This window comes from Eptesicus fuscus, chromosome 5, assembly GCF_027574615.1.
Source record: "Eptesicus fuscus isolate TK198812 chromosome 5, DD_ASM_mEF_20220401, whole genome shotgun sequence".
Lineage (NCBI taxonomy): Eukaryota > Metazoa > Chordata > Mammalia > Chiroptera > Vespertilionidae > Eptesicus > Eptesicus fuscus.
The window spans coordinates 57,815,588-57,841,944 of NC_072477.1; the positions used below are offsets into that span (position 1 = coordinate 57,815,588).

A 26,357-nucleotide genomic window follows, 5' to 3' on the forward strand; every position below is an offset into this window, starting at 1 on the left:
AGACATTTGTGAGCCAACTGTTGAAAATTTTGGTTATGAACCATATATAATACCAAGTAATTATTGTTTGGGGTTTTTTTTAGATGTGATAATGGCATCATGTCCATTTTTTTAAAAAACAGATGTACACTCATGCACAGCTTACCAATAAGATATATTCTGATAAGTTTGTTGTTAAGCCATTTTGTAGAAATGTGAATATCATAGAGTGCACTTACACAAACCTAGATGGTACAGCATACTACACACCTAGGCTATCTGATATGTAACCTATTGCTCTAGACTACAAGTCTGCACAGCATGTCACTGCACAAAACAACATAAGGTTAAATCAAACACAGGAGAAAATGATGCAATCAAGAGACACAGTAAACATGAGAAATATGAGACTAATGCCAGCCTAACACGGCATGCTGTTTTACAGTAAACTTTTTTTTTAGAAGTAGAAAGAGTACAGTCTTAAAAAATGATAAAAGTAGTATAGTATAGTATGTACATAAATTAGCAACATAGTAGTTTATTATCAGGTATTACATGCGGTACATAATTGTGTGTGCTATACTTTTATAGGAGAGTAGGTGTAGGTTTGTTTACACCAGAATGACCACAAACACATGAGTAATGAATGTCTTGCCCTACCACACTCTTCTGATGGCTACAATGTAATAAACTGATGGGAAATTTTCAGCTCCATTATATATATACTAGAGGTCCAGTGCACAAAATTATTGTACTAGGTGGGGGGGAGGCGGGGGGGAGGGTCCCTCAGCCCAGACTGCACCCTCTTGCAGTCCGGGAGCCCTCAGGGGATGTCCGACTGCCACAGAGGTGGGAGAGGCTCCCACCACCGCTGCTGCGCTAGCCAGCTATGAGCCTGGCTTCTGGCTGAGTGGAGCTCCCCCTGTGGGAGCGCACTGACCACCAGGGGACAGCTCCTGCATTGAGCATCTGCCCCCTGGTGGTCAGTGCATGTCACAGCAACCGGTTGTTCTGCTGTTTGGTCAATTTGCATACTAGCCTTTTATTATATAGGATAATGTCTTATTATGGGTAAGGAGGCCTCTAATTCAATTTTTTTTTTTTAGGTAGTTAAAGGGAGGGGCAGAATTTTCACTTGAGCCTGAAGCTAAAATTGCCCTTAGCTCAAAAATCTGCAGACCACTGAGACACATCTTGGTGAGGCTCATTCTGAAACCCCACACTGTTCTATTATGTGTATAAGTATTGGGAACCATCTTACTAACTTTATCTCATGAGTAGTGTTTTGACTTCAAGCCTGTATACAGTATTCATGCAGCAACTTCAGCAATTCTGTTCAATATTTATCTGGCAGATGTTTTCTTTTCTTTTCTCTAAATCTTTCTAGATTTTTATGTATTAGATAGGAATAGCCCATGGACACAGATAATAGTCTGGCAAAGGCCTGGAAGGGGCGGGTGCAGGGTGGAGGAAATCAATGGGGAAAAAAAAAAAAAAACTAAAACAAAGGGACATCTGTAATACTTTCAACAATAAAGATACATTTTAAATAAAGGAAAATATCTTAGTTGAAAAGAGTTTTATGTGAAATAATATAAGTAATTGCTCTACACTGTACTTTATATTCTCAACTGCTCTCAAAGAGATATTAATTGACCCTATATTCACTTAATATTAATTGACTCTATGTTCACTGACTGCAGGACTGACTTGCCACGCTGACCCAGCACTGACTGCCATGGGGGCTGTGATCAGACCCTGCTTTTCTCTCCATGGCGACCCAGCACTGACTGCAGGACTGACTTCCGGTGTACGGTCGAGCCTTCCATTGTTTTGGACGTTACGGACCCTGGCTCTTTACATTGATAGACTACAGGCCCAGTGCACAAAATTCTTGCACTGGAGTGGGGTCCCTCAGCCAGGCCTGCACCCCCTCGCCGTCCAGGAGCCATCATCAGTTGGACATCCTTAGCACTGCCACGAAGGCAGGAGAGGCTCCCGCCACTGCCACTGCACTCGCCAGCCATGAGCCTGGCTTCTGGCGCACTGACCACCAGGGGGTAGCTCCTGCATTGAGCATCTACTCCCTGGTGGTCAGTGCACATCATAGCGACCGGTCATTCCGTCCTTCGGTTGATTTGCTTATTGGCCTTTTATTATATAGGATGCTGAAACATAGAAGAGCAAAATAACATGGTGTCTATGATTTACTTTAAAATAAATCAACTTCATGCCGAAACCGGTTTGGCTCAGTGGATAGAGCGTCGGCCTGCGGACTCAAGGGTCCCGGGTTCGATTCCGGTCAAGGGCATGTACCTCGGTTGCGGGCACATCCCCAGTGGGGGGTGTGCAGGGGGCAGCTGATCGATGTTTCTCTCTCATCGATGTTTCTAACTCTCTATCCCTCTCTCTTTCTCTCTGTAAAAAATCAATAAAATATATTTTAAAAAAAATAAAATAAATCAACTTCAGCTAAGAAAATAGGAAAGAACAGGTGAAGTAAATGCAGTAAAATATTGATAATCATTAAATACAGGTGACAGGTATTTGTTTCTACTCTTGTAGATGTATGAAATTTTTCATGAAATACCTTTAAAAACTGTTGTTTCATGGTATTTCACAAGGGCGCAAAATTAAGTGTGTTCAACTCATCACCTTTCATCTGCGTCTCACCTTATGTTTTTACTCTTATCTTCACCTATGCATTTGTAATCGTTTAGTATTAAGCACCTATATTATATTTAAATGTTATTCAAAGCACAGAGCCAATTAATAGCTGGTTGCTTGGTTATTTTATGCTTACATGTTTAGTTTTACTTAAAGTGTTACAATTTACACTTAATTGGCTCTTATGATCTTAAAGTTTATTAGGTTAAGATTAGCTACCTGAATGTTATCCCTTTGAGATCCTCATGAAACAAGATGAAAATCTCTTAAGAATAGTGAGGCAAGTCTACACATACTCATACATATAAACACATATGTATAGTAACTTAATTTTAATACCATGTAACTTATACTTTAGGACCTTCATTATATAACCTTAAAATGTTAAAATCTTAGTAAATTGCTATTAAGTTAGGAAATATATGTTAGTCATGTTGCTAATAGTAGAAATAATAATTTCCAGTATCAGAAAATCATATTTTTTTAGATTCCTGGTTCTCAATTATTTACCTATGTAAAGAACATCTTTTTTTTTAAGCAATCTAGAATAATTATCAAAGCAAATACTTGTGTCAAACTAGATAATCAAGTCTTACTTAAACCGTCTTACTTTTTTACATATCTTACTCCTTGGGTTTGCTCAAACACATTGATGTGTCAGTGCAAGTGAATAACAATTCACAACTAAAATCACCAATTAATAATTTAAAAATTATAAAAATTAAAATCTATACCAGTTTCATGATCCCTAAATCCAAATTCACTTATGTGTACAACCTGATCATTCATTCCTCAATTTTATGTGATTAAATCTCTGCCTCAATGGAAATGTAGGGATTGGTTTTTTACATAAGCTGCATCATTTTCTCCTCCATCACTCCCACCCCCTCCACTTTCTCAGGAAGTAGTTGAGTCAAATAATTTAAGAATAGCTATGCCATGCTGAGAGTGGTTTGGCTCAGTGGATAGAGTGTCGGCCTGCGGACTGAGGAGTCCCAGGTTCGATTCCGATACATGCCCAGTGGGGGGTGTGCAGGAGGCGGCTGATCGATGTTTCTAACTCTCTAACCCTCTCCCTTCCTCTCTGTAAAAAATAAATAAAATATATTTAAAAAAAAAAAGAATAGCTTACACCATCAAAATTCATTTTAGGAAATGATCATTGTTTATCATAGTCTTATACATTTAGTCCTAGACCTTTCTAAATTCTCTGTCCAGCCAAAGTAATCCATTCATTATACACACACATATGCCTCAGAGAAGTTCATGTAGTCCCAGCAATAATATTCTTCATCAACACCAGGGCTTTGTTACATTCAAAGGGGAATTTCTCTCTATGGTTACTACTAATTTGTTCTAGCTTTTGCCTAAATCTATTCACTTGGGACAGAGTTTGAAAAGTTGAAAAAGATTTTTCTCCTTTAAAAGTAAACTAAGGCCAAAGAGATAGGTTAAAAAAAATGTTTATTACTTGTATATTGTGTAACTAATTAGCATATTCACATAAAATAAAAGAAGGCTGATTTTCGTCCTCTCAATCATTCAAGTACTATTTTTTGAATACTAATGATATGCCAGGAAGTATATTAAGCTACTGGGGTTAAAGATTAACATTCGAAACATTCCATGTATTTTGGGTTGCCATTTTATAAGCTTTCTTCTTGCAAACCAGGTTAATTCTTTTGAAAGAACGCCTAAGAAAGAAAATCCATTAATCCTCTATCCAAAGTACAGCAAAATTTGTTGGAACTGGTTTAATCACTACCTGCTTATATAAACAAAGGATTTGCTGAACATTTATAAGTGTCTAATTTTAAGTGACAGAGAAAATTATATTTAAAAATTTCACATATTGGCTCTATTTTATTATTTTGATGCTTTAATTTATTTAAATTGTTTTAATATCCCCAGCATTCTTTTTTTTAAATATTTATTTTTGAGAGTATTACAGATATCCTCATTTTTTCCCCCTATTTTCCCCCTCCACCCAGTTCCCACCATGCCCAGGTCTTCACGATACTACTGTATATGTCCATAGGTAAGATCTTTGGTTAATCTCTTCCCGTCCCCCCCACCCCCCACCCGCTTCCCTCTGGGATTTGTCAATCTTTTCCATGTTTCCATGCCTCTGATTCTATTTTATTCACCAGTTTACTTTGTTCATTAGATTTCTTGTTTGTTTATTTTAATTCTTAAGATTCAATTATTGTTAAATATGTAATGTTGCCTTTATATTGTTCATATTTTTTTTTTATCTCTCCTCCGCCTCTTCTTAAAGAATATCCTTCACCCTAACCGGTTTGGCTCAGTGGATAGAGCGTTGGCCTGTGAACTGAAAGGTCCCAGGTTCGATTCCAGTCAAGGGCATATATCTTGGTTGCAGGCACATCCCCAGGAGGGAGTGTGCAGGAGGCAGCTGATTGATGTTTCTAACTCTCTATCCTTCTCCCTTCCTCTCTGTAAAAAATCAATAAAATATATATTTTAAAAAAAAGAATATCCTTCAACATTTCATGTAATACTGGTTTGGTGGTGATGAACTCCTTTAGCTTTTTCTTGTTTGTGAAACTCTTAGTTGACCCTCAATTCTAAATGAGAGCTTTGCTGAGTAGATTAATCTTGGTTGTAGGTCCTTGCTATTGACCACTTTGAATATTTCTTGCCACTCCCTTCTGGCATGCATAATTTTCTGTTGAGAAATCAGCTGACAGTCATATGGGTACTCCCTTGTAGGTAACTGTTTTTCTCTTGCTGCTTTTAATATTCTCTCTTTGTCTTTTGCTCTTGGCATTTTAATTATGATGTGTCTTGGTGTGGTCCTCTTTGGGCTCCTCTTATTTGGGACTCTGCCCTTCCTGGACTTTTAAGTCTCTTTCACCAGGTGGGGGAAGTTTTCTGTCATTATTTCTTCAAATAGGTTTTCAATACCTTGCTCTCTCTCTTCTCCTTCTGATACACCCATAATGCGAATGTTGGTACGCTTAAAGTTGTCCCAGAGGCTCCTTACCCTATCTTCATATTTTTGGATTTTTTTTTTCTTTTTGTCCCTCTGCTTGGGTGTTTTTTGCTTCCTCATATTCCAAATTGTTGATTTGATTCTCGGACTCTTCTACTCTACTATTGAATCACTGTAAATTATTCTTTATTTCACCTAATGTATGCTTAATTTCTGACTGGTCCTTTTTCATATCTTTGACATTCTCACTAAGATCCTTGAAATCTCATGAAGATTCTTGAGTAACCTTATAACCATGGTTTTGAACTCTGTATCCAGTAGTTTGCTTTCTTCCATTTTTTCATTTGTGACATGTTTCTTTGTCTCCACATCTTGGCTGCTTCCTATGTATTAGTTAGAGCTGCTATGTCTCCTGGAATTGGCAGAGTGGCCTTGTGTAGCAGGTGTCCTATAGGTCCCAGTGGCTCAGTCTCCCCAGTCACCTGAGTTGGGCACTCTAAGTCTGTCACTGTGTGGGCTGTGTGCACTGTCTTTGTTTTGTTAATCCTCACTTGAGGATATTTTCCCATTGATTTTTAGGAAGAATGGAAGAGAGATGGGAAGACAGAGAGAAACAGTGATGTGAGCACATCGATTGATGCATGAGCCCTGGGCCAGGGAGGAGCCTGAAACCAAGGTACGTGCTCTTGACCGGAATTGAACCCAGGACCTTTTGGTCTGCAGGCCGATGCTCTATCCACTGAGCCAAACTGTCTAGGGCTGCACTGTCTTGTTGTAGTTGAGCCTTTCTTGCTGTTGGCATCACTGGGGGGAACTGACCTCCAAGCCAATTGGCTATAAGGACGAGTTGCAACCATGGTGGAAGAGCTGCTGTGCAGGAGAACTCCTATGGAGCAGGACTTGCTTCAGTGGGACTTTGGTGTTCACCAAGTCTGCCCCTTGAGTGTGTCACTTGTGGATGTGTAGAGTTGTAATCTGGCATTCATCTTGATACAGAATTCAAAACCATGTTTATAAGGTCTGAGGCTGTCCTACAGGTGCTCTGGGGTCTCCCAGGAGGTGCAAAGTCAGCCACTGCTTGTTCCCTGCCTGGGGCCAACCAGCACAAGTTACAGAGTGATCTGCAGATAGCTGCCACTTGTGTTGGGCTTGGAGGTGCCCAGGAGAGGCCAAACTGTGATTCACGGCAGGCTGCTGCTAGTGCTGGGCCTGGGGCCGCTTATCAAGAGGTATAGGGCACACTGAATCCAGCTGCTACTTGTTTGAGAGATTTTAGGAAAGTCTGAAGCCTGAGCCAGGATAGGCCATTTATATGGAAAAGCTGCTGCAAACAGCTTGGGTGGGGCTGCAAATTGGGTGTAGCAGGGTCTCAGGGAATCACCAGGGCAGCGTGAGCCAGATTGAAGGAGACTCAGATATAGCACCTGCCAGTCAGCTCTGCGGCTGGGGAGGTTTCAGCATAGGGACAATGATCTCTGGGAGCACTTTTGTCTGGGAGATAACTACCCCCAAGTTCTTGACCTGATGCCAGACAATTTAATTCCTCCCTGTATGTCCCTGGATCCTTTCAAGCTGCTGCCCCAGTGCTGGAGCTCAGAGGGAGTGAGCCTGAGTAAGCCCAGTCTGCACCTCCACTCCTCCTACCAGTCTCACAGTCTCAGTGTGCTTTCTTCTCTGATTCTCTAGTTGTAGTACTTCCATTCAGCCAGATTTCAGGCAGTTCTGACTGGTGGTTTTTCTATATTTTAGTTGTAATTTTGATGTGGTTATGGGAGGATGCAAGTACCATGTTTACCTACATCACCATCGTCGCATTTCTACTTTTTTTTATAGGACATCTCGTAGTTTTTCCTACATACCACATGCAGCAGGGAATCAGACACTTAAAAGCTTAGGTCAATGTAATTGATCAGCTTTAGAACAAAATGTTTCAGGAAAGAGGCACAAATAGTAGCACAAGGCCTGAACCATGCAAGGGAGTGACCTAGAGCACACTGTGTGATCAACAGTAGATGTTCAGCAAATATGAATAAAGGATGGCTGATTAATTAAACAATATACTATGGGAACACAGACTTCCACATTCTCCTATGCTTCCTGCAACTCTCTGCTAGGTATGAATAGCATCTTATCTTAGTCTGACATGAAACTCTGCATGCCAGAATAAGAGGACAAAGTTATATCTTCAGATTCTGGCCTATCATACGGTTTATTTTTTTTCTTTGACAAATATTATTGAATGATTCATACATATATGTTATCAAGGTAGGACACACTGGTGAATAAGATTGATAAGATGATGACATTCAGTGGTAAGAGGTGAGGGGATTGGCAAATAAGTTGGTAATTAGCATGCAGTAGGTAAATGCTATAACAGGGAATGTACAGTGCGCAAAGGGAACATATAGGAGGCGTACCTGGGGGTAGAGTAAAACAAAATATTTTTTTTGTGGAAGAAGACATTTTCTTTTTAGTGTTTTATAAAAATATATATATTTTATATTATTATTCAAGTATAGTTGTTGTAAAATATATTAGTTTCAGATATACAATATAGTGAGTCATATTTATATACCTTACAATGTGACCAACTCATCTGTCACCATGCAAATTTTTCACATTACTGACTATATTCTCCTTTACCTTTTGTACCCATCCTAGCTTCCCTCCCTTCCCTCTGGCAACCATCAGTTTGATCTCTGTTTCTGTGAGCGAATTCGTGCACTCGTGGGGTCCAGCCAGCCTGCCTGCCCCCAACGGGGGCCTTCGGGAACAGGCCAGCCAGAGCGAGGGGCCTCGGGCGTTCTGCCGTTCATTCAATTTGCATACAGTATTACCCTTTTATTATATAGCATATCTCACATCTTTTTTTTATCCATTCATCTATCTATGGGCACCTAGGTTGCTTCCATATCTTGGCTATCTATAATAATAAAAGAATAATATGCTAATTAGACTGGACGTCCTTCTGGACAACCTTCTGGACAAAGCCGGGGCTGTGAGGGAAGCCCGGGTACCCGGTGCCAGAGGGAAGCCGGTGCTGGCAGCCGGGGTAAGGAGGACCTACTCTTGCATGAATTTCGTGCATCAGGCCTCTAGTTATAAATAATGCTGTGACAAAAAATTTATTGAATGAAGGTACCTATGAGTTGAGTCAAGATAGATATTTGAAGGGGTAGAAAGGAGACTAGAAGTGACTAGAGATAAGACTGAAAAAATAAAATGGGGTCAGATACTGAGCTATTTGGATTTGTCTTAAGAACAAGAGACGCTGAAGGGTTTTAAGTACAGAAAAACCTAAGGATCATTCTCAAATTATGCCTTGGGAAGAGGCTGTTTGGGTTATTACTGGAGACCAAGTAATACACTTAGAAAGGTTGATATGATGGGTTATGCCTCCCCGCCTCTGTTTAAGTGTTCTCCTTATCTGGAACATCCTTCTTCTCTACATACCTTTCCAATTCTTCCCCAAGGCTTAGTTCATATTTTATGGCTTCTAAGATTTCTAAATATCCCCAATAAAGTTAAGAGTCAGGTTTCAGAGGAACTTTTTTTTTTTTTTTAATTCACTGATTTTTAGAGAGACAGGAAGGGAGAGGGAGAGAGAAACATTGATGGGAGAGCAAAACCTTTGGCTGCCTATGCCCCCTAGGGTGGGGAGGGAGATCCATTCCCCAACCCAGGCATGCGTCCAGACTGGGAATCCAAACAGTAACGTTTCAGTGCACAGGGCCAGCTCAACCAACTGAGTCACAGGGGGCGAGGGCAGAGGGAGGAACTCTTGAAGTGGAGGAACTGGAAGTTTTTTTGGGGGGCAGGAATGTGATGTGTGAAAAGCAACATTTAGTGAACTATCACCAATAGTCAAACCTGGACTGGTGTGATAACAAAGGGAAAGACAGAGAGGCATGTATTGGACCCGGGAACAACCCGCAGTCTCTGGTTAAGGTGTGTGGGGCATGGGAGTCTGTGGGCGGTATCTTTGGAGGGAAAGGATGGTGCCCCAAGTTAGAGACGAGAGAAATAATTTTTGTCAGAAACTAGAGGAAGAACAAGTTTGGGGGTAAGGTGATTTTGCATCTCCGGACGAGCAGAGTACTACTGAAGGCCCCTGTCCTCGCTGAGGCACCACGGGCTGGGAGAAGCCGCGTGAGAGCTTAGCCAGAGGCCAGGCCCAGTTAAATGCAGGTGAGAGCACGAGACAACTCCAGACTGGATCCCGGAGGCCTGGAACCTTAACCTCCAACTATGGCTTCCTCCGGGGTCATTCCCGGAGCAGAGACAGAAGTTCGTGCAACTCCTGCCTCGGTACCCAACGGAGATCTGGGGAGAACACCCCACCCGTCTCGGGGCTCCCGGGGGGTGAGGGGGTTGAGACACCCGTGCCCGGCGCGTGCGCGCCCGGCGCGCAGGGACTGCCGCCTGGAAGGAGGGAGCGCGCGCCCTTCACGTGACCCGGGCGGCGGGCGGCGACGCACACGACGCGCCGCTCACGTGGTCCGTCTCCAGCCCCGTCGCCTGCGGAGGCGGGCGCGGGCGCGTCCCTGTGGCGGGTCACCCGGCGGAGTTGGTCGCACAATTATGAAAGACTCGGCTTCTGCTGCTAGCGCCCGAGCTGAGTTAGTGCTGAGATTTCCCTGGGCTGTCCCTGTCCGGCGGCCTCAGCTGCCGACTCCGGAGACGCTTCCCGATAGATGGCTACAGGCCGCGGAGGAGGAGGAGGAGGAGTTGCTGCCCTTCCGGAGTCCGCCCCGTGAGGAGAATGGTACTGCTCCCACGCAGTCCCCGGCGGGGAAATGGCCTTGGGGGTGGTGGGCAGGGAGCGGGGTAGGATTGAACAGACCGGGGTGTGCGCCGAGCCGCGCTGGCTGGGGTGAAGGACCCCCCGAATTGCCTTGAGACTTCCGGGCTTGCCCTGGCCGCCCCGGAGTGCGGTTCTTTCCGGGGTGAGAGGCAGGACGCCCGTAGCAACTCTGGTGCCACAGCTCCTCGCGGGAATGCTGAGCCGGAGCCCCAGCGAGGGCCCCGCGCGGCGGGGAGGCGCGAGCTGGGGAGCACCTGGCCGAGCCGCGCGGCTGCCGCGCGCCAGGCGCCGCGCTCAGCCTCCGAGCTCTGCATCTCCCGGGAGCGCGATCCTCCTGGCGCCGGGAGCTGGCAGATAAGGGAGCCAAGGGCTCTGCTCCAGTTCTGCCTGGGGAGGGAGGACTGACTGACTGCGAAGGAACACAAAAAGGGGGAGAGGACACGAGGTTGGAGCTGTGCCTCGTTTGCTGCGCAGCGGACACTCCACAGGTACATTTCCCTTTTGGAGCCAAAGGGGAGGGATTGGGCGATATTGATGGTAGCTCTGGCTTGGAATTTTCTTTAGCAAGAACTAAGGACTTTATGGGGGCACTCCTGTAGGTACCGAGGCGATGTGTGGTCTAGATTGACGTCGAACTACCGCATCCGGTGCCCTAGAGAAGGTTTGGTCGTGTTTTAAACCGAAGGTGCAGAACGGAGAGAGGGATGCGGTGCATTGCAGGTCTTGATAGAGCTTTTTGTTGTTGTTGTTGTTAAGGTCAGGAATCAAATTCCTTTGCAGAAAGTCATTTGGATCAGGGATTTCAAGAGTGAGGTATGGATTTCTGGTCAGCACTTGAACTTGATAGGTTTCAGGCAAACAACTCCCTGCTGGAGCCCGGCAGGTTTACTTTAGAAGCCAATTCCAGTGCCATATACTTTGAGTAAAAAGCGCACCTTCCACTGGTTTCCACCTTCTTTGGAAACGTAGTCAATAAAAACGCCATTTTACCTTTTTTCCTAATTTTTTAAGAGAAGGGTATTTTAAGTTCCTTTACCGTCGCTAAATTTTTTACTTAAGTGGATTTTAAGGGAACCTATTTTTTTGGGAAAAGTTGAATCACAGTGCCTTTTGTTTAAGGGAAAAAAAGCAAACCATTAATACTGACTCTTAAGTGATGTGTTTAGATTTCTCTTTTTAGATGGCAAATAGCATATACTTGAACATACCCATTCAGTATTTTGAAAATTGGTTTTAGATACGTTAGAAAATGGAAATAAGATGATTCATCATCTTCAAAGTCATTGCTTCCTAATGTGTTTTTTTAAAGCAACCACATCACTTTGTTTCTAGTGACTTTCTACTGAAAGTTTATAATTCCTTAGTGTTAGCTCAGGTGTTCTTAAATGAAGCCAGCCTCTTAATGTCGTGCTATCTACATACTTGGAAACCTAGCCTTCAAACATCAAACATTAAGGTGTGGTCTGAGTTTCTTCTGTTTCTATTTACTTATGTCCAATGTTCTCAAAAATAGATGTGATCCCCAAACATATAGAGTCACCTCAGCTTTTAGGTCAGCACTGTGTAATTCGTATTGTAAACGCTTATGTAAGGCATTTGCTTCTGGTAATTAATTTCTTTTTGGAACTAAAAGAAAGCATACAAAAATATTCTCCATTTTTAAAAAGCTGTAAAACTAACCAGTCAACTGGCCCCCCAAAAAACCAATACAAAACAGCCCGACTGGTGTGGTTCAGTGGTTGAGAGTCCACCTATATGCATGAATTAGGAGGTCATGATTCGATTCCCGGTCAAGGCATAAGCCTGGGTTTTGGGCTCGATCCCCGGTAAGGGAGGATGCATGAGGCAACTGATGGATGATTCTCTCTCATCATTGATGTTTCTATTTCTCTCCCTCTCCCTTCCTCTTTGAAATTGATAGAAATACATTTAAAAAAAACAATGGAAAACAAATTACCAATAAATACAAGTTTAAAACTAGAGGAGGATCAAATTTTAAATTTTGTGCCAAATTATCTACTATGTCTGCTGGAAATATTTGTGTTATTCATCTGGCAATCACTTACTTAGTTTTTAATGTATTCCAAGCACTGTGATAGGCCCTGGAATGGCAAAGATGTTTTAGACAAGTTTCTCACTTTCAAACAGCTTATCTACTTGTCATCAATGGAAGATGCATATATTACTTCATAAAACAAACATTTAGTGTCTACTATGTTGCAGGCACTGTGATACTTAATAGTCATATATATACGCAAAAAAACCAAGAATACTATTGCATAGATTCTGTGAAAGTATAGGGTAATCATGGAGGGAAAAAGAGATGTCAGTAGGTTTGCAAAGATGCTGATAGTAGAGATGAGTCTTCTAGAGTTAGTAGGAGTTGGAATTAACCTAGAGTTAGAAGGGGCATTAAATTGGTGACTTTACTCTAAGGGAACTGAGCTTTAGAAGAGAAGAGCATCCTTGGTTTATTCTGGAAACTACTGTATAGGTACTGTACAGGCATACCTTGGAGATATTTTGGGTTCTGTTCCAGACCACTGTAATAAAGTGAGTATTGCAGTACAGCAAGTAACACAAATATTTTGGTTTCCCAGTGCATATAGAAGTTATGTTTACACTATACTGTAGTCTATTGAGTGTGTGATAGCATTACATCTAAAAAAAATGTACATACTTTAATTTAAAAATACTTAATTGCTAAAAAATGCTTGCCATCATCTTATAGTCTTGCTAGTGAAGGGTCTTACCTTCAATTTGTAAAACAAACAAACAAACAAGGCAGTGTTTGCGAAGTGCAGTAAGGCAAGTACAATGAAATTAGCTATGCCTATACATATTTTAGAATGAGTGGAGTATGGGATGATATGGAGTACTGATGAGAGTGCTATTAAAATAGGCAAGGACCAGATAGATTTTTGAGGACAATGTATGTCATGCAAAGGAGTTTGGATTTTATTCTGGAGATACTGGGGTCCACTTAAGGAAACAATATATAGGATGAATTGGCATGCTAAAACTGAAAAGAGAGACCCATAAATAGGCTATTGCAAAACTGACCAAAATATTGAGAACTTGAAATGAAGAAAAGAAGAAACGGGTTGAGATGTTTAGGAGTTAAAATATTCAGAATTTGGTTACTTTTGTGGAGTAGTAATGTGTGTGCCTGTGTGTGTTTGTGCATTTTAGCTTTTGATTTTTAAGTAAAGATCTATTGAATCAAGCACCTGCAAAATTTGTGTGAGAGCTCGACTAATGATAGATATTTTTGATCTAGTGCTATTATATTCTCTCTGTAACATTTAATATGGGAGGTTTCAAATATACAAAGATAAAATAGTAAAGTTAATCATCATATACCCATGATCAATTTCAACAGTTGGAAACATGAATTTTGTTTTTTCTATTATCCTTCCCACTTGCCCTTAACTGGATATAGTAATCCCCTCTTATCCTCCAGGCATATGTTCAAAACCCCCACTTGATGCCTGGTTCTGTGTATAGTAATGAACATTATGCTATGTTTTTTCCTATGATAAAAGTTTAATTTATAAATTAGGCACAGTAAGAGATTAACAATAATAACTAATACAATAGAACATTATAACAGTATAGTTATAAAAATTATGTGAATATGGTTCCCCCTCCTTCCCTCCCTCTCCCTCTCCCTCCCTCTTCCTCCCTCTCTCTCCTTCTCCCTCCTTCTCCCTCTCCCTCTCCGTTCCTCTCCCTCTCTCTCCCTCTTCCCCTCCCCCCCCCCTCTCTCTCACACACACACACACACACACACACACACACACGCACACGCACACGCACACGCACGCACCCCCAGTCTGATAACTGAGAAGGCTACTGAGTAACGGGCAGGTGGCATATACACTATAGATATGACGGACAAAAGGATGATTCACATCCCAGGAAGGATGGAGCAGGACATTGAGAAATTTCAGCATGCTACTCAGAATGGCATGCAATTTAAAACTTACAGATTATTTTTTGAATTCTCTATTTAATATTTTCTGATCACGATTGACCTTGGATATCTGAAATGAAAGCAAAACTGCAGATAAGGGGATCAACTTTAATTCAAAAGCAAATCCTAGATGTATTTCATCTATAAATAATTCATTGCATGTATCACTAAAAAGATAAGGACTCTTTTATATATATATATATTTCTTTATTGATTTCAGAGAGGAAGGGAGAGGGAGAGATAGAAACATCAATGATGAGAGAGAATCATTGATCGGCTGCCTCCTGCACGCCCCCTATTGGGGATCGAGCCCACAACCTGGGCATGTGCCCTTGGCCGGAATCGAACTTGGGACCCTTCAGTCCGCAGGCCGACGCTCTATCCACTGAGCCAAACCGGCTAGGGCAAGATAAGGACTCTTAAAAACATCTGAAATATTAACACATCTAAAAAATTAATAATTCTTTAATATAGTTAAATATTCAGCGTATTTCTCTGATTGTCTCATTTTTTTTTTTTCAGTAAGCTTGTTGAATCAGGATCCAAAGAATTCCACACAACATTTGTTGATAATACCTCTTTTTTTGTCTTGTCATTTACCATTTATTTAATGAACAAAATCTACCGGTAGATCATTTGCCCTGTAGAAATTCCCACAGTTTGAATTTTGTTGACTGCATCCATGTAGTGTCTTGTAACATGTTCTTTTCTCCTCTGTATTTCCTATTACCTAGTGGTGATTCTAAAGACTCAGATTCTAGTTTGATATTTTGGCAAGAATACTTCACAGGTAGTGCTGTGTACTTTGTATTGCATCCATTAGAGGCACATGTCTGGTTATTTTTCCTTTCTTTTAAATCCTCGCCCGAGGATATTTTTCCATTGAGGAGAAACACATGGATTGGTTGCCTTCTGCACAAGCCCCGACCAGGGCCTGGGCCAGGGAGGAGTCTGTAACTGAGGTATGTGTCCTTGACTAGAATGGAACCTGGGACCCTTTGGTTTGCAGGCCGATGCTCTATCCACTGAGCCAAACCCGCTAGGGCTGTTTTCCTTTTTTTGATGTAAGGTTGACCAGTAGGTTCATGTTGTCAGCCACCTGATCCTTCAGTTGTGAAGTTCACTGTCATACATTCATATAATAGTTTTAGTAGTAGCCATTGATGATTATTGATATAACTATATTTGCTATAATTTTTTAAAATTGATTTTTGAGAGGAGAAGGGAGAGAGAAGAGAAACATAATCCGTTGCCTCCCACATGTGCCTTGTCTAGGAATCAAACCTGCCATTTTTTGGTATATGGGATGACGCTCCAACTGAGCCACTCTGGCCAGGGCGTTACAATTTTTTTATTTTAAGTAACTGCTCCTTAAATGTCTGTTTTAAGTTTGGCAACTGGAGGCAAAATTCAGAGAAGTTTAGGTTAGGATATGGGCATCTTATGGCTGCCTATGGGGATTTGAACTGAGTTATTTATGTGAATTTATATAAAAGAACTTAGGTGTGTCACTGTTGCAATTATTAGATTAGTTGAATATGAGTGAAATGTTTGACTTGGAGAATTAGACATATTCTAGTTTATCTTATAAAAAATGACTGGTTCTAACTTGAATTAAGTTAGTACTTTAAAAATATATATTTTAGTGCTTTTTTACAGAGAGGAGGGAAGAGGGATAGAGTTAGAAACATCGATGAGAGAAACATCGAACAGCTGCCTCCTGCACACCTCCTACTGGGGATGTGCCTGCAACCGAGGTACATGCCCTTGATTGGAATCCAACCTGGGACCTTTCAGTCTGCAGGCCGGTGCTCTATCCACTGAGCCAAAACAGCTAGGGCTCAGTTCGTACTTTTAATATTTTGTTGACTCTTGGGTCAGTTCATCTTGGATATAGAGAATTAGTCTGATGTTTTTGGGGAATGTGACCGTTGAAGTGTTTTAGAACCTTGTTGAAGAAAGTTATGTATATGGAGGTAAATAATTCTTTGAAGTTGGTAGACTTGGCTCTTCACCTAAGCATCTTTTCCAAGTCACACTCCTTTGTGGGCATCACTTTTAAACTCTCTGACTGTAGATTAGCTATGTGTGAAGGCTGCTGGTAATTTTTCCTCTGCTTAACCTGAGGAGCAATACTAGGATTAAAGTCTGTGAAACACAGTTTGTCCAGCCTTGCATCATGAAAACGTGTTAATAGCGTAATACCTCAACTATCCAGCTGCCAGACTTTGGGAAACTTCAACCTTTGGAAACCCAGCTCTTTGTGGAAAGAAGAAAAGCTTTTGAGCTAAGCCGTTATCAGGAGTAGAACAACCTTGAGCCCAGAGTTCATTGATTGAAAAATACGTACAAAGTGAAATTTAGTAGGCTTGCTTACCTACTTTCCTCTGACAGTTGGGAATGGGAATGATAGAAGGAAAGTTATCTTGAGAAACAGACTATTACTATGAGGAGACTGTAGAAGCATTAACTAGAAATATAGGGCTATAAATTACACTTTAGTATGTGAATCAGTGGTCTTCCTTGTCTTGAGTATAATTTACCTTACCCAATACCCAGAAGGTACTTTTGACTAAGAAGAGTCTAATAGGCTTTAGACAAATTTTCATAATATTAGGTAACATTAGCATTTAGTTGTGGCCATTGCTCTAAATTCTTTACATATGACAATTGCATATAGTACTCTCAAGAAATCTCTATGAGCTACTTTACTGTTTCCCCCTTTATCATCCTATATAATAAAGAAGTAATATGCAAATTGACTGTCACGCCCCCACAAAAGATGGCTGCCTATGACCTGGCTGGCAGGAGGGTTAGTGAGGGACGACCAAACGACTGAACAGCAGGCTGCATGGGGCGACCAGGCCCAATTCCCGGGATCGGGCCTAAACCGGCAGTTGGACATCCCCCAAGGGGTCCCGGATTAGAGAGGGTGCAGGCTGGGCTGAGGGGACCCCCCCCCTCCACCCCCGCACGAATTTCGTGCACCAGGCTGCTAGTTATTTATATACGGAACAGAGATCCAAAGTCATTCACCAAAGGGTCATAAGTCTACTAAGTGGTAGAGTAGGTGTTGACTTGCCAAATTACAAAACTGGGAGAAGGGTCTTTGGTATTCTTGGGCATGTATATGTATATTTGTAAGATCTCAGATGATAGGTGTTAAGATCACTGGAAAATGTGTTACCTTTAAAAAATAATACCATACCTTCTTCAAATGCTATAAAACCTAGAAGAATTTTATTTATTGCCAAATGTGTATGTAATAACCTTAGGATAGGTTATTCACAAATCAATTGTATACATTGTATTTTGACCAAGTGCAGAGACATTAGTCTGAATAGATCTTTAGTAGATTGGAAAAGTCACTAATGAAACTAGATTTTTGTGATTGGTACTCCTTTTTTTTTTTTTATCCTCACCCGAGGATACTTTTCCATTGATTTTTAGAGTGGAAGGGATGCAGGGAGAGGAACATTGATGTGAGAGAGAGACATTGATTGATTGTCTCCTGCACGTGCCCCGCCTTGGGGCCAGAGATCAAGCCTACAACCAAGGTACATTCCCTTGACAGGAATCCAACCCAGGACCCTTCAGTCTGCCTGCTGATGCTCTATCCTTAAACCGGCTAGGGCTGTGATAGGTACTTTTCAATAAAAACCTAAGAAACCTATGATGAATGTATCAATGAGATTGATCATCACACTAAGGGATAGAGAGTAGGTTGATATGTTTTACTCACAATATGAATGCTCAAATTTTGTAATAGAGAATGTCCTAATAATATTTTCTTTAGATTTCTTTTTCAGATTAATTTTTTTGTGGCGTCATCTGAAAACTTCAACAGTTGTATTAGGTTTTAATTGATTCAAAACAACAGTTGTATTGAATTAGCTATATGTGATGGATTCAATTAATTCAACAGATTCTGTTGCTTTGGGGAAAATATTTTAACAAAGATGGGAATAAAAGTGAAGAATTTAAATTGTACTATTTGACTGCAAGTACATAACATTTTGAAATAAATTTATATAATTGGAGTTCTTTGGTAATTGTATTTTTTGTTATGGATTTCAGATATCTTTAAAAGTTGATAGATCATAATGTAGCAGACATACATGTACCTACTACCCAGTAGGAGGTGTGCAGGAGGCAGCCGATCATTGTTTCTTTCTCATCATTGATGCTTCTGTCTCTTGCTTCTTCTCTGAAATCAGTCTATATGGCAAGCGACTGGAACCACGGGACAACTGGTTGCTATGACGCGCACAGTCCCAGTTGGCGGCGGGGCCTGTGACCAAGCTCCTGTGGCCCCTCTCCCCCACCAGCCTGGCCCAATTGGCTCCCATCTGGGTGGGCCGGACCCCACCCATGCACGAATTCGTGCACCAGACCTCTAAAATAAAAATTAGTCTAGCTAAGACTTTCTCTAGGATACCTGAGGGAAAAAACCTGTTTGAGCTAAATTGAGGTTGGCCATTTTTTAGACTGTGTCAACTCTTCAATTATTTAATATCTTGGACTCCATCGTATGCTATGATAGCAGTTGCTTACACTTCTGTTTTCTTTTCTTTTTTTTTAAAATATATTTTATTGATTTTTTACAGAGAGGAAGAGAGGGATAGAGAGTTAGAAACATCAATGAGAGGAACATCGATCAGCTGCCTCTTGCACACCCCCTACTGGGATGTGCCCGCGACCAAGGTACATGCCCTTGACCGGAATCAAACCTGGGACCCTTGAGTCCGCAGGCAACGCTCTATCCACTGAGCCAAACCGGTTTCAGCTACACTTTTATTTTCTGTCCCAAAAATCTGAGGCCATATTGGGCTGTTAAACAATCAGGGTAACAACTACGGTGGGTCAGCAGGAAAGGAAAGTAGAACCAACAGAAAATAAGATTGGATATAGTGGGACTCTCTTTACAAACATAGTTAAGGCTCTGAATTTAATTTAGCTTAATTTTTTTAATATACAAAACTTTATCAACTCTGTAATTCCACAGAGGCTTTTCAACAGTGTCTTTACAACCCTATCAGAGGATTCACATCTGAACTATTGATAATTTCATGTTAGTAGTTAAGTAGTTGGCAGCCAATTAAGAGTAAGCGCAGAACTTCAGAATAAAGGCTTGTAAGAGTGCCAGATAGTCAGATAAGTTGGACTCTGGAAGAGGAAGTTAGTGCCTGCATATTTCAACATTTTACTTCGGGCTAGCCTTAATTTTTCTTTGTCATTGTCTGTGCCATTGTTGGCAGGCATTTTGACCTATGTACAGATTTATCACATAACTTTAAGTTTCTAGGCCTATAGTGTTTAATTTTTTAAGCATATGCATTTTATTAGTAGTCAAACTCCTTTTTAATTTGATTGCCCTCTCTTTTTTTTTTTTTTTAAATATATTTTATTGATTTTTTACAGAGAGGAAGGGAGAGGGATAGAAAGCTAGAAACACCGATGAGAGAGAAACATCGATCAGCTGCCTCCTGCACATCCCCCACTGGGGACGTGCCCGCAACCAATGTACATGCCCTTGACCGGAATCGAACCTGGGACCCTTCAGTCCTCAGACCGACGCTCTATTCACTGAGCCAAACCGGTTTCGGCGGATTGCCCTCTCTTTTGAGTATGGGTCACATTTTCCTGTTTTTTTCTTATATCTAGTATTTTGATTGTAAGTAGACGTTGTGAATGTAACCTTGAGTCTGTGGGTTCTGTTTAAGTAGTTGCTATGAACTGAATGTTTGTGTCATCCCCCCAAATTAAGTATTGTCCCCCCAGAATTAACCCCCAATGTGATGTTATTTGGAGGTGGAGCCTTTGGGAAGGTAATTATGATTTGATGAGGTCATGAAGGTATGCCCTTTATAAGACACCAGAGAACTTGCTCTCTCTGTCCACCATGTGAGGACACAATGCCTGCCAACAATGGCACAGACAATGACAAAGAAAAATTAAGGCTAGCCCAAAGTAAAATGTTGAAATATGCAGGCACTAACTCCCCTACCACCCGGCAATCCCCCCCCCCCCCCAGTGTCTTGGTGTCCATTGGTTATGCTTTATATGCATGCATACAAGTCCTTTGGTTGATCTCTTATCTCCCCCCCCACCCCCCCAGTCTTCCCGCTGTAATTGACAGCCTGTTTGCTGCTTCTCTTCCTCTGTATCTATCTTTTTGTTCATCAGGTTATAATGTTCTTTATTATCCATAAATGAGTGAGATCATGTGGTACTTTTCTTTCACTGACTGGCTTATTTCGCTTAGCATAATGCTCTCCAGTTCCATCCATGTTGCTGCAAATGGTAAGAATTCCTTCTTTTTTTAAAGCAGCATAGTATTCCATTGTGTAGATGTACCATAGTTTTCTAACCCACTCATCTGCTGATGGGCACTTAGGCTGTTTCCAAATCTTAGCTATTGTAAATTGTGCTGCTATGAACATAGGGGTGCATATATCCTTTCTGATTGGTGTTTCTGTTTTCTTAGGATATATTCCTAGAAGTGGTATTACTGGGTCAAATGGCAGTTCCATTTTTAAATTTTTGAGGAAACACCTTACTGTTTTCTACAATGGCTGCACCAGTCTGCATTCCCACCAGGAGTGAAGGAAGGTTCCTTTTTCTCCGCATCCTCTCCAGCACTTGTCGTTTGTTGATTTGTTGATGATAGCCATTCTGACAGGTGTGAGATGGTACCTCATTGTTGTTTTGATTTGCATCTCTCGGATTAGTGACTTTGAGCATGTTTTCATATGTCTCTTGGCTTTCTGAATGTCCTCTTTTGAAAAATGTCTATTTAGATCTTTTGCCCTTTTTTTTTTAATTGGATTGTTTATCTTCCTTTTGTTAAGTTGTATGAATTCCCTGTAAATATTGGAGATTAAACCCTTATCGGAGATAACATTGGCAAATATGTTCTCCCATGCAGTGGACTTTCTTGTTGTTTTATTGATGGTTTCTTTTGCTGTGCAGAAGCTTTTTATTTTGAGGTAGTCCCATTTGTTTATTTTCTCCTTAGTCTCTCTTGCCCTAGGATCTGTGTCTGTAAAGATACTGCTATGGCCCTAACTGGTTTGGCGCAGTGGATAGAGCGTCCGCCTGCAGACTGAAAGGTCCCAGGTTCGATCCCGGTCAAGGGCATGTACCTTGGTTGTGGGCACATCCCCAGTAGGAGGCATGCAAGAGGCAGCTGATCGATGTTTCTCTCTCATCGATGTTTCTAGCTCTCTATCCCTCTCCCTTCCTCTCTGTAAAATATCAATAAAATATATATTTTTAAAAAGATATTGCTATGACATATGTCTGCAATTTTGCTGTCTTTGGAGTCTTGTAGGAATTTAATGTTTTCCAGTCTTACATTCAAGTCTTTTAGCCATTTTGAGTTTGTTTTTGTGTATGGTATAAGTTGGTGATCTAGTTTCATTTTTTTGCATGTATCTGACCAAATTTCCCAGTGCAATTAAAGAGACTGTTTTGACTCCATTGTATGCTCTTGCCTTCTTTGTCAAATATTGAGTATAAGGGCTTGGGTCAATTTCTGGGTTCTCTATTCTGTTCCATTGGTCTATATGTCTGTTCTTGTGCCAGTACCAGGCAGTTTTGAGAACCATGGCTTGGTAATATAGGTTGATGTCTGGTATTGTGATCCCTCCAACTTTGTTCTTCTTTCTCAGGATAGCTGTGGCTATTCTGGGTATGTTTTTATTCCAGATGAATTTTTGTAGAGTCAGAGCCAGAGTAAGTGCGCGAACTCGCAACTTTTTTGCCCCGGCACTGCGCGCGACTCTGCTCACGTCTCTGTGCAAGTCTTATTCCCCTGGCACAGCGCAGCCGGTTTACTGGTAAAGCTTCAGGCTGCCTTTTTGTGCCCAGCCAAGCTATGAGTTGTTTTCTAGATTTCCCTTCTGCCAGCAGCCCTGTGGACCCACTTCCACGTTTGCAGACTATGCTGGTCCCAATGTCCGTGGATTTTGCGGGGCGCAGACTTCCTCTGAACCTTTAGATCCTGCTGCGCGCGTTTTCTCCCTTCAAGCCTGGATCGCAGACCTCACCTTTCTCTGGGCGAAATCTGACCTTTCCATGAGAAGGTACAGAGCTCCTCCAAGTCTGCGTATTTGCGCTGCTTGAGACCCGCTGTTTATGGGTTCGCAGCTCGTCCCTGGGTGTTGTGGTTGTAGGGTCCCGGCAGGTATCCGATTCTTCCTGGTGAAGGTAAGGCTAGGCTTCCGTTCACAGCCCCTCTCCCCTTCAAGATGACGCGGTCTCCACGGCAGAGCCGGTTGTTCTGGGAGAGATTTCAGCAGCAGTGGAGGCTGCCTGGTCAGGGGAGCCCGGTCCGGCAGTCCCCGGCAGTCCCTTGGAATATAGCTGTGCCTCACTCACAAATAGACACTCCCCGTACGTTCACACACTCCCCTTTCATTCTCTCACTCACACACTATCTTCCAGCCTGCCTTCCCGTTGGCAGCCATCTTAGATCTCCCTGTTTTATTCTTAATTGGATTGCTTGGAGTCTGCCCCATATATATGTACTTCATGGGTCAGCTAGAGATTTGAGCAGTTAATATGAAGCACTTAGGGTTCCCTTTCAGTGACTCTCTATTTTGCAGGATTATTTTTCCCACCACATTCCAGCTGCTGTTGTCATCTTGAGTTTGGTATTCTGGTTCTTCAAGCCAGTAAAACTGAGATTTCTATTGGAGTGTTAGCTGCTCAGTAGATGTGAGTGAGTCCTGTCTTCATGAAGAAAAACTTAAAAAGTATGGGAGACTCACTTTGTGCTGTTCCTTTTTTTCGCATATGGACCCCATCCAATTACTGCCTTCTTTTGGTTGCTTTCAGTGCCGCTAAAGTAGTCATTTAAAAAATTTTATGTTGTCCAGAATTTATGGTTGTCGGTGGGAAGGTTAGTAGCCCCATAGAACCTTTATATGTGGGTGGACCTTTCTAATGTTAATACAGAGTCATAGAGTGTATTTAGTTGTAAAAATATATTTATTTCCACATGTTACTTTGAAGTAGAATTTTAATCCCCCTCCCCCAGTTTTTTCCATCAGCATTTAAGCATGAAGGGTGTGCTGGTATTGATTTGGTTAGAGGGTTATTTATAACATATGTGTGCCTATTCCTAGTAGACAGGAAGAATTTATAATTTATGAAATTTTGAGGCATTGTTGGGAATTTAACTATGTGCTGCCAGGTGTTGTGCTAAAACACCTTGCATGGATTATTTTGTTTAATCTTCAGAGCAATATTTGTAGATAGGTACTATTCTAGTTTTCAGATAAACACATTTCAGAAACTTGCTTAAGGTTGCATAGATACTGAACAACAGAGCTAGAATTCTAACTTGGGTTAATCTGACACCAGCATCTCTTTAACCACTGAAGTTGACTAAGTTTTCTCTCTTAGTGCTAACATTTTGTGATTATAATTAGTTTTTACTTTACTAGAACATTTAAGTTTAGAAATTTTCAGATTTGTGTTTGTAGTGTGCCATCTGTTGGTAAAATTCAGTAATGCAGCCTGGCCAAAGGAGGATTATAAATTTAGGAATTTATATGTATGTGTACTAGTAGTTATAATCCAGGGCACATTTAATTGGGTAATGATAGTAGAGCACAAACTCAGAAAATCAAAAATTATAGAAACCTATCATTGAGAAAGATTTATAACTCTCAGCTGGGGTATGTGCCCTTGACCGGAATCCAACCCGGGATCCCTTGGTCCGCAGGCAATGCTCTATGCACTGAGCCAAACCAGCTAGGGCTCAGCTATGTTTCTTAATCTTCACCTGAGAATATGTTTATATTGATTTTAGAGAGAGAGGAAGGGAGAAGAGAGGGGGCGATGGGGAGGGAGAGAGAGAGAGAGATCGCTGTGAGGGAGAAATACTGATCAGTTGCCTCCAGTATGTGCTCCGGTTGGGGATCAAACCCACAACCTTTTGGTGTATGGGATGATGCTCCAACCAGCTGAGCCACCTGGCAGGACTCAACTATGTTTTTAGGCACCATTTTTATGACGTGGGGTAAATTATATGTGGGTTGTGAAACTAAATATCTAGTAAGAGGGAAGTCATAGCTTTGAGTTTTCCTATGTATGTGGTGACTCCTGTAATTGGGCATATCCCTTGTGGGGGCCTTGGAAGCTATGTCTATGAGGTTGTATTGAGGAATATTGGCTTTTGAGGGGCATGAGGTCAGGCAGATCCTGTATCTTCTCATTGTGTATCTTGTCACCTTGTACTTGAGCTCTCAGCTGCATGGTTGATCCCAGGACTCCTTTGTTAGCAACCTGTGACCCCGATCTGTTTTTCTAAGATACTGGTGCAAGTGTGGCCTATGGTATTATGGGATTCTTTTTTTATTTATTTTATTGATTTCAGAGAGGAGGAGAGAGGGAGAGAAAGAGAGAGAGAAGTATCAAGAGATGAGAAAGAATCATCCATCAGCTGCCTCCTACACCCTGAACTGGGGATCGAGCCTGCAACCTGGGCATATGCCCTGACCAGGAATCAAACCATGACCTCCTGGTTCATGGGTCAATGCTCAACAAGCGTGCCACACTGGCTAGGTGGTATGATGGGATTCTTTATCTCTAGTTGAGCCAAAGAAGAACCCCTTGGTGAGCTTTGTACTCCTTTGTCCTTCAATTGTTGTACAAAGCAATTTATAAACATCCACTATCTTTAGGAAATTTACATTTGAAAATACATGCCTCAAGGTATTTTATAAGTATAAACTTACAATATTATAGAAGGCCTTTTCTGAAATTTTCTACCTCAGATCTAGCCTAATTAACTATATTAAGTTTTCTTGTCTTCATATTGTGAAATTTTACTAATACATATTTAGATGTGGATTTTTCTTTTTGGCAATTGCGTTTTCAGGATCTATAGATTAGAATTTTTCATCAGTTCTCTGAAGTTCTCATCATCTATTTAAACATCTCCTCTGCCCACTTTCTCCTTTGGAACTCTGAGTAGTCATACGTTTGAACCCTGGCCGGTGTTTCCCAGTGGTTAAAACATCACCTTGTGTACCGAAGGGTCTCAGGTTCGAGTACCTGAGTCTCAGGTTCAATCCCCAGCCCCATTGGGGCGAGTGTGGGAGGCAACCAATGTGTCTCTCTCACATCGATGTTTCTCTCTCTCTCTCTCTCTCTCCGTCTCTCTCTCTCTCTCCTCTCTCTCTCTCTCTCCCTCCCTCTCGCTCCCCCCTACCCCTCTTCCTCTCCCTCTCTCCCCTTTCCCCCCTTTTCTCCATACCCTCCCTTCTATTCTCTGGAAAAAAATGTCCTAGGGTGAAGATTAACAAAAAATAAAAACCCATATATTTGACCTGATTCTGTTTTACATGCCTGGCAATCCTCCCCTACCTTTTAAACAGATTTATTGTGGCATCATGCATATACTGTAAAATTTGCCCTTTGTAAGTGTACAAATTTGATGGTTTTTATAAATTTATTTAGTTTTATAATGACGAGTCCAGTTTTATTTTTAAAAATATACTTACTCATTTTTAGAGAGTGAGGAAGGAAGAGGGAGAGAGAAACAATTATGTGAGAGGGAAACATTGATTTACTGCCTTCCTGCACATCCCTTACTGGGAATGGAGCCCACAACCTGGGCATGTTCCCTGACCAGGAAGGGAACCAGCTACTTCTCCGAATAAGGGATGATGCCCAACCAACTGAGCCACTGGCCAGGGCACCAAGTTAGACAAGAGATAATGATGGCTTGGATCAGAATGGTAGCAGTAGAGGTTGAAAAAGTGTTGATTCTAAGGATGGTTTGAAGCTGACAGGTTTTGCTCATGGGATCCTACATAATAAAAGAGAAGTATGCAAATTAACCATCACTCCGCTACGCCCACGATTGGGCCAGCAGGAGGCGCGGGGGCGGGATTCGGGGTGACCAATCGCGCTGGCAGGAGGAGCTGGGAGCGGAGACTCGTGAGTGATCCCTGGCAAGC

At 41.7% G+C, this 26,357-nt stretch overlaps 1 protein-coding gene across 1 annotated transcript in view; it reads left to right on the forward strand.

Moving 5' to 3' along the window:
• The first annotated feature begins 10,313 nt into the window (after positions 1 to 10,313).
• TRPM7 (transient receptor potential cation channel subfamily M member 7) overlaps positions 10,314 to 26,357 on the forward strand; it is a 125,890-nt gene continuing 109,846 nt past the window's right edge. Inside the window, exon 1 of the mRNA XM_054716236.1 lies at positions 10,314 to 10,367. Within this exon, the coding sequence (XP_054572211.1) occupies positions 10,365 to 10,367 (3 nt within the window). The 5' untranslated portion in view covers positions 10,314 to 10,364. The remainder of the gene's footprint in view (positions 10,368 to 26,357) is intronic.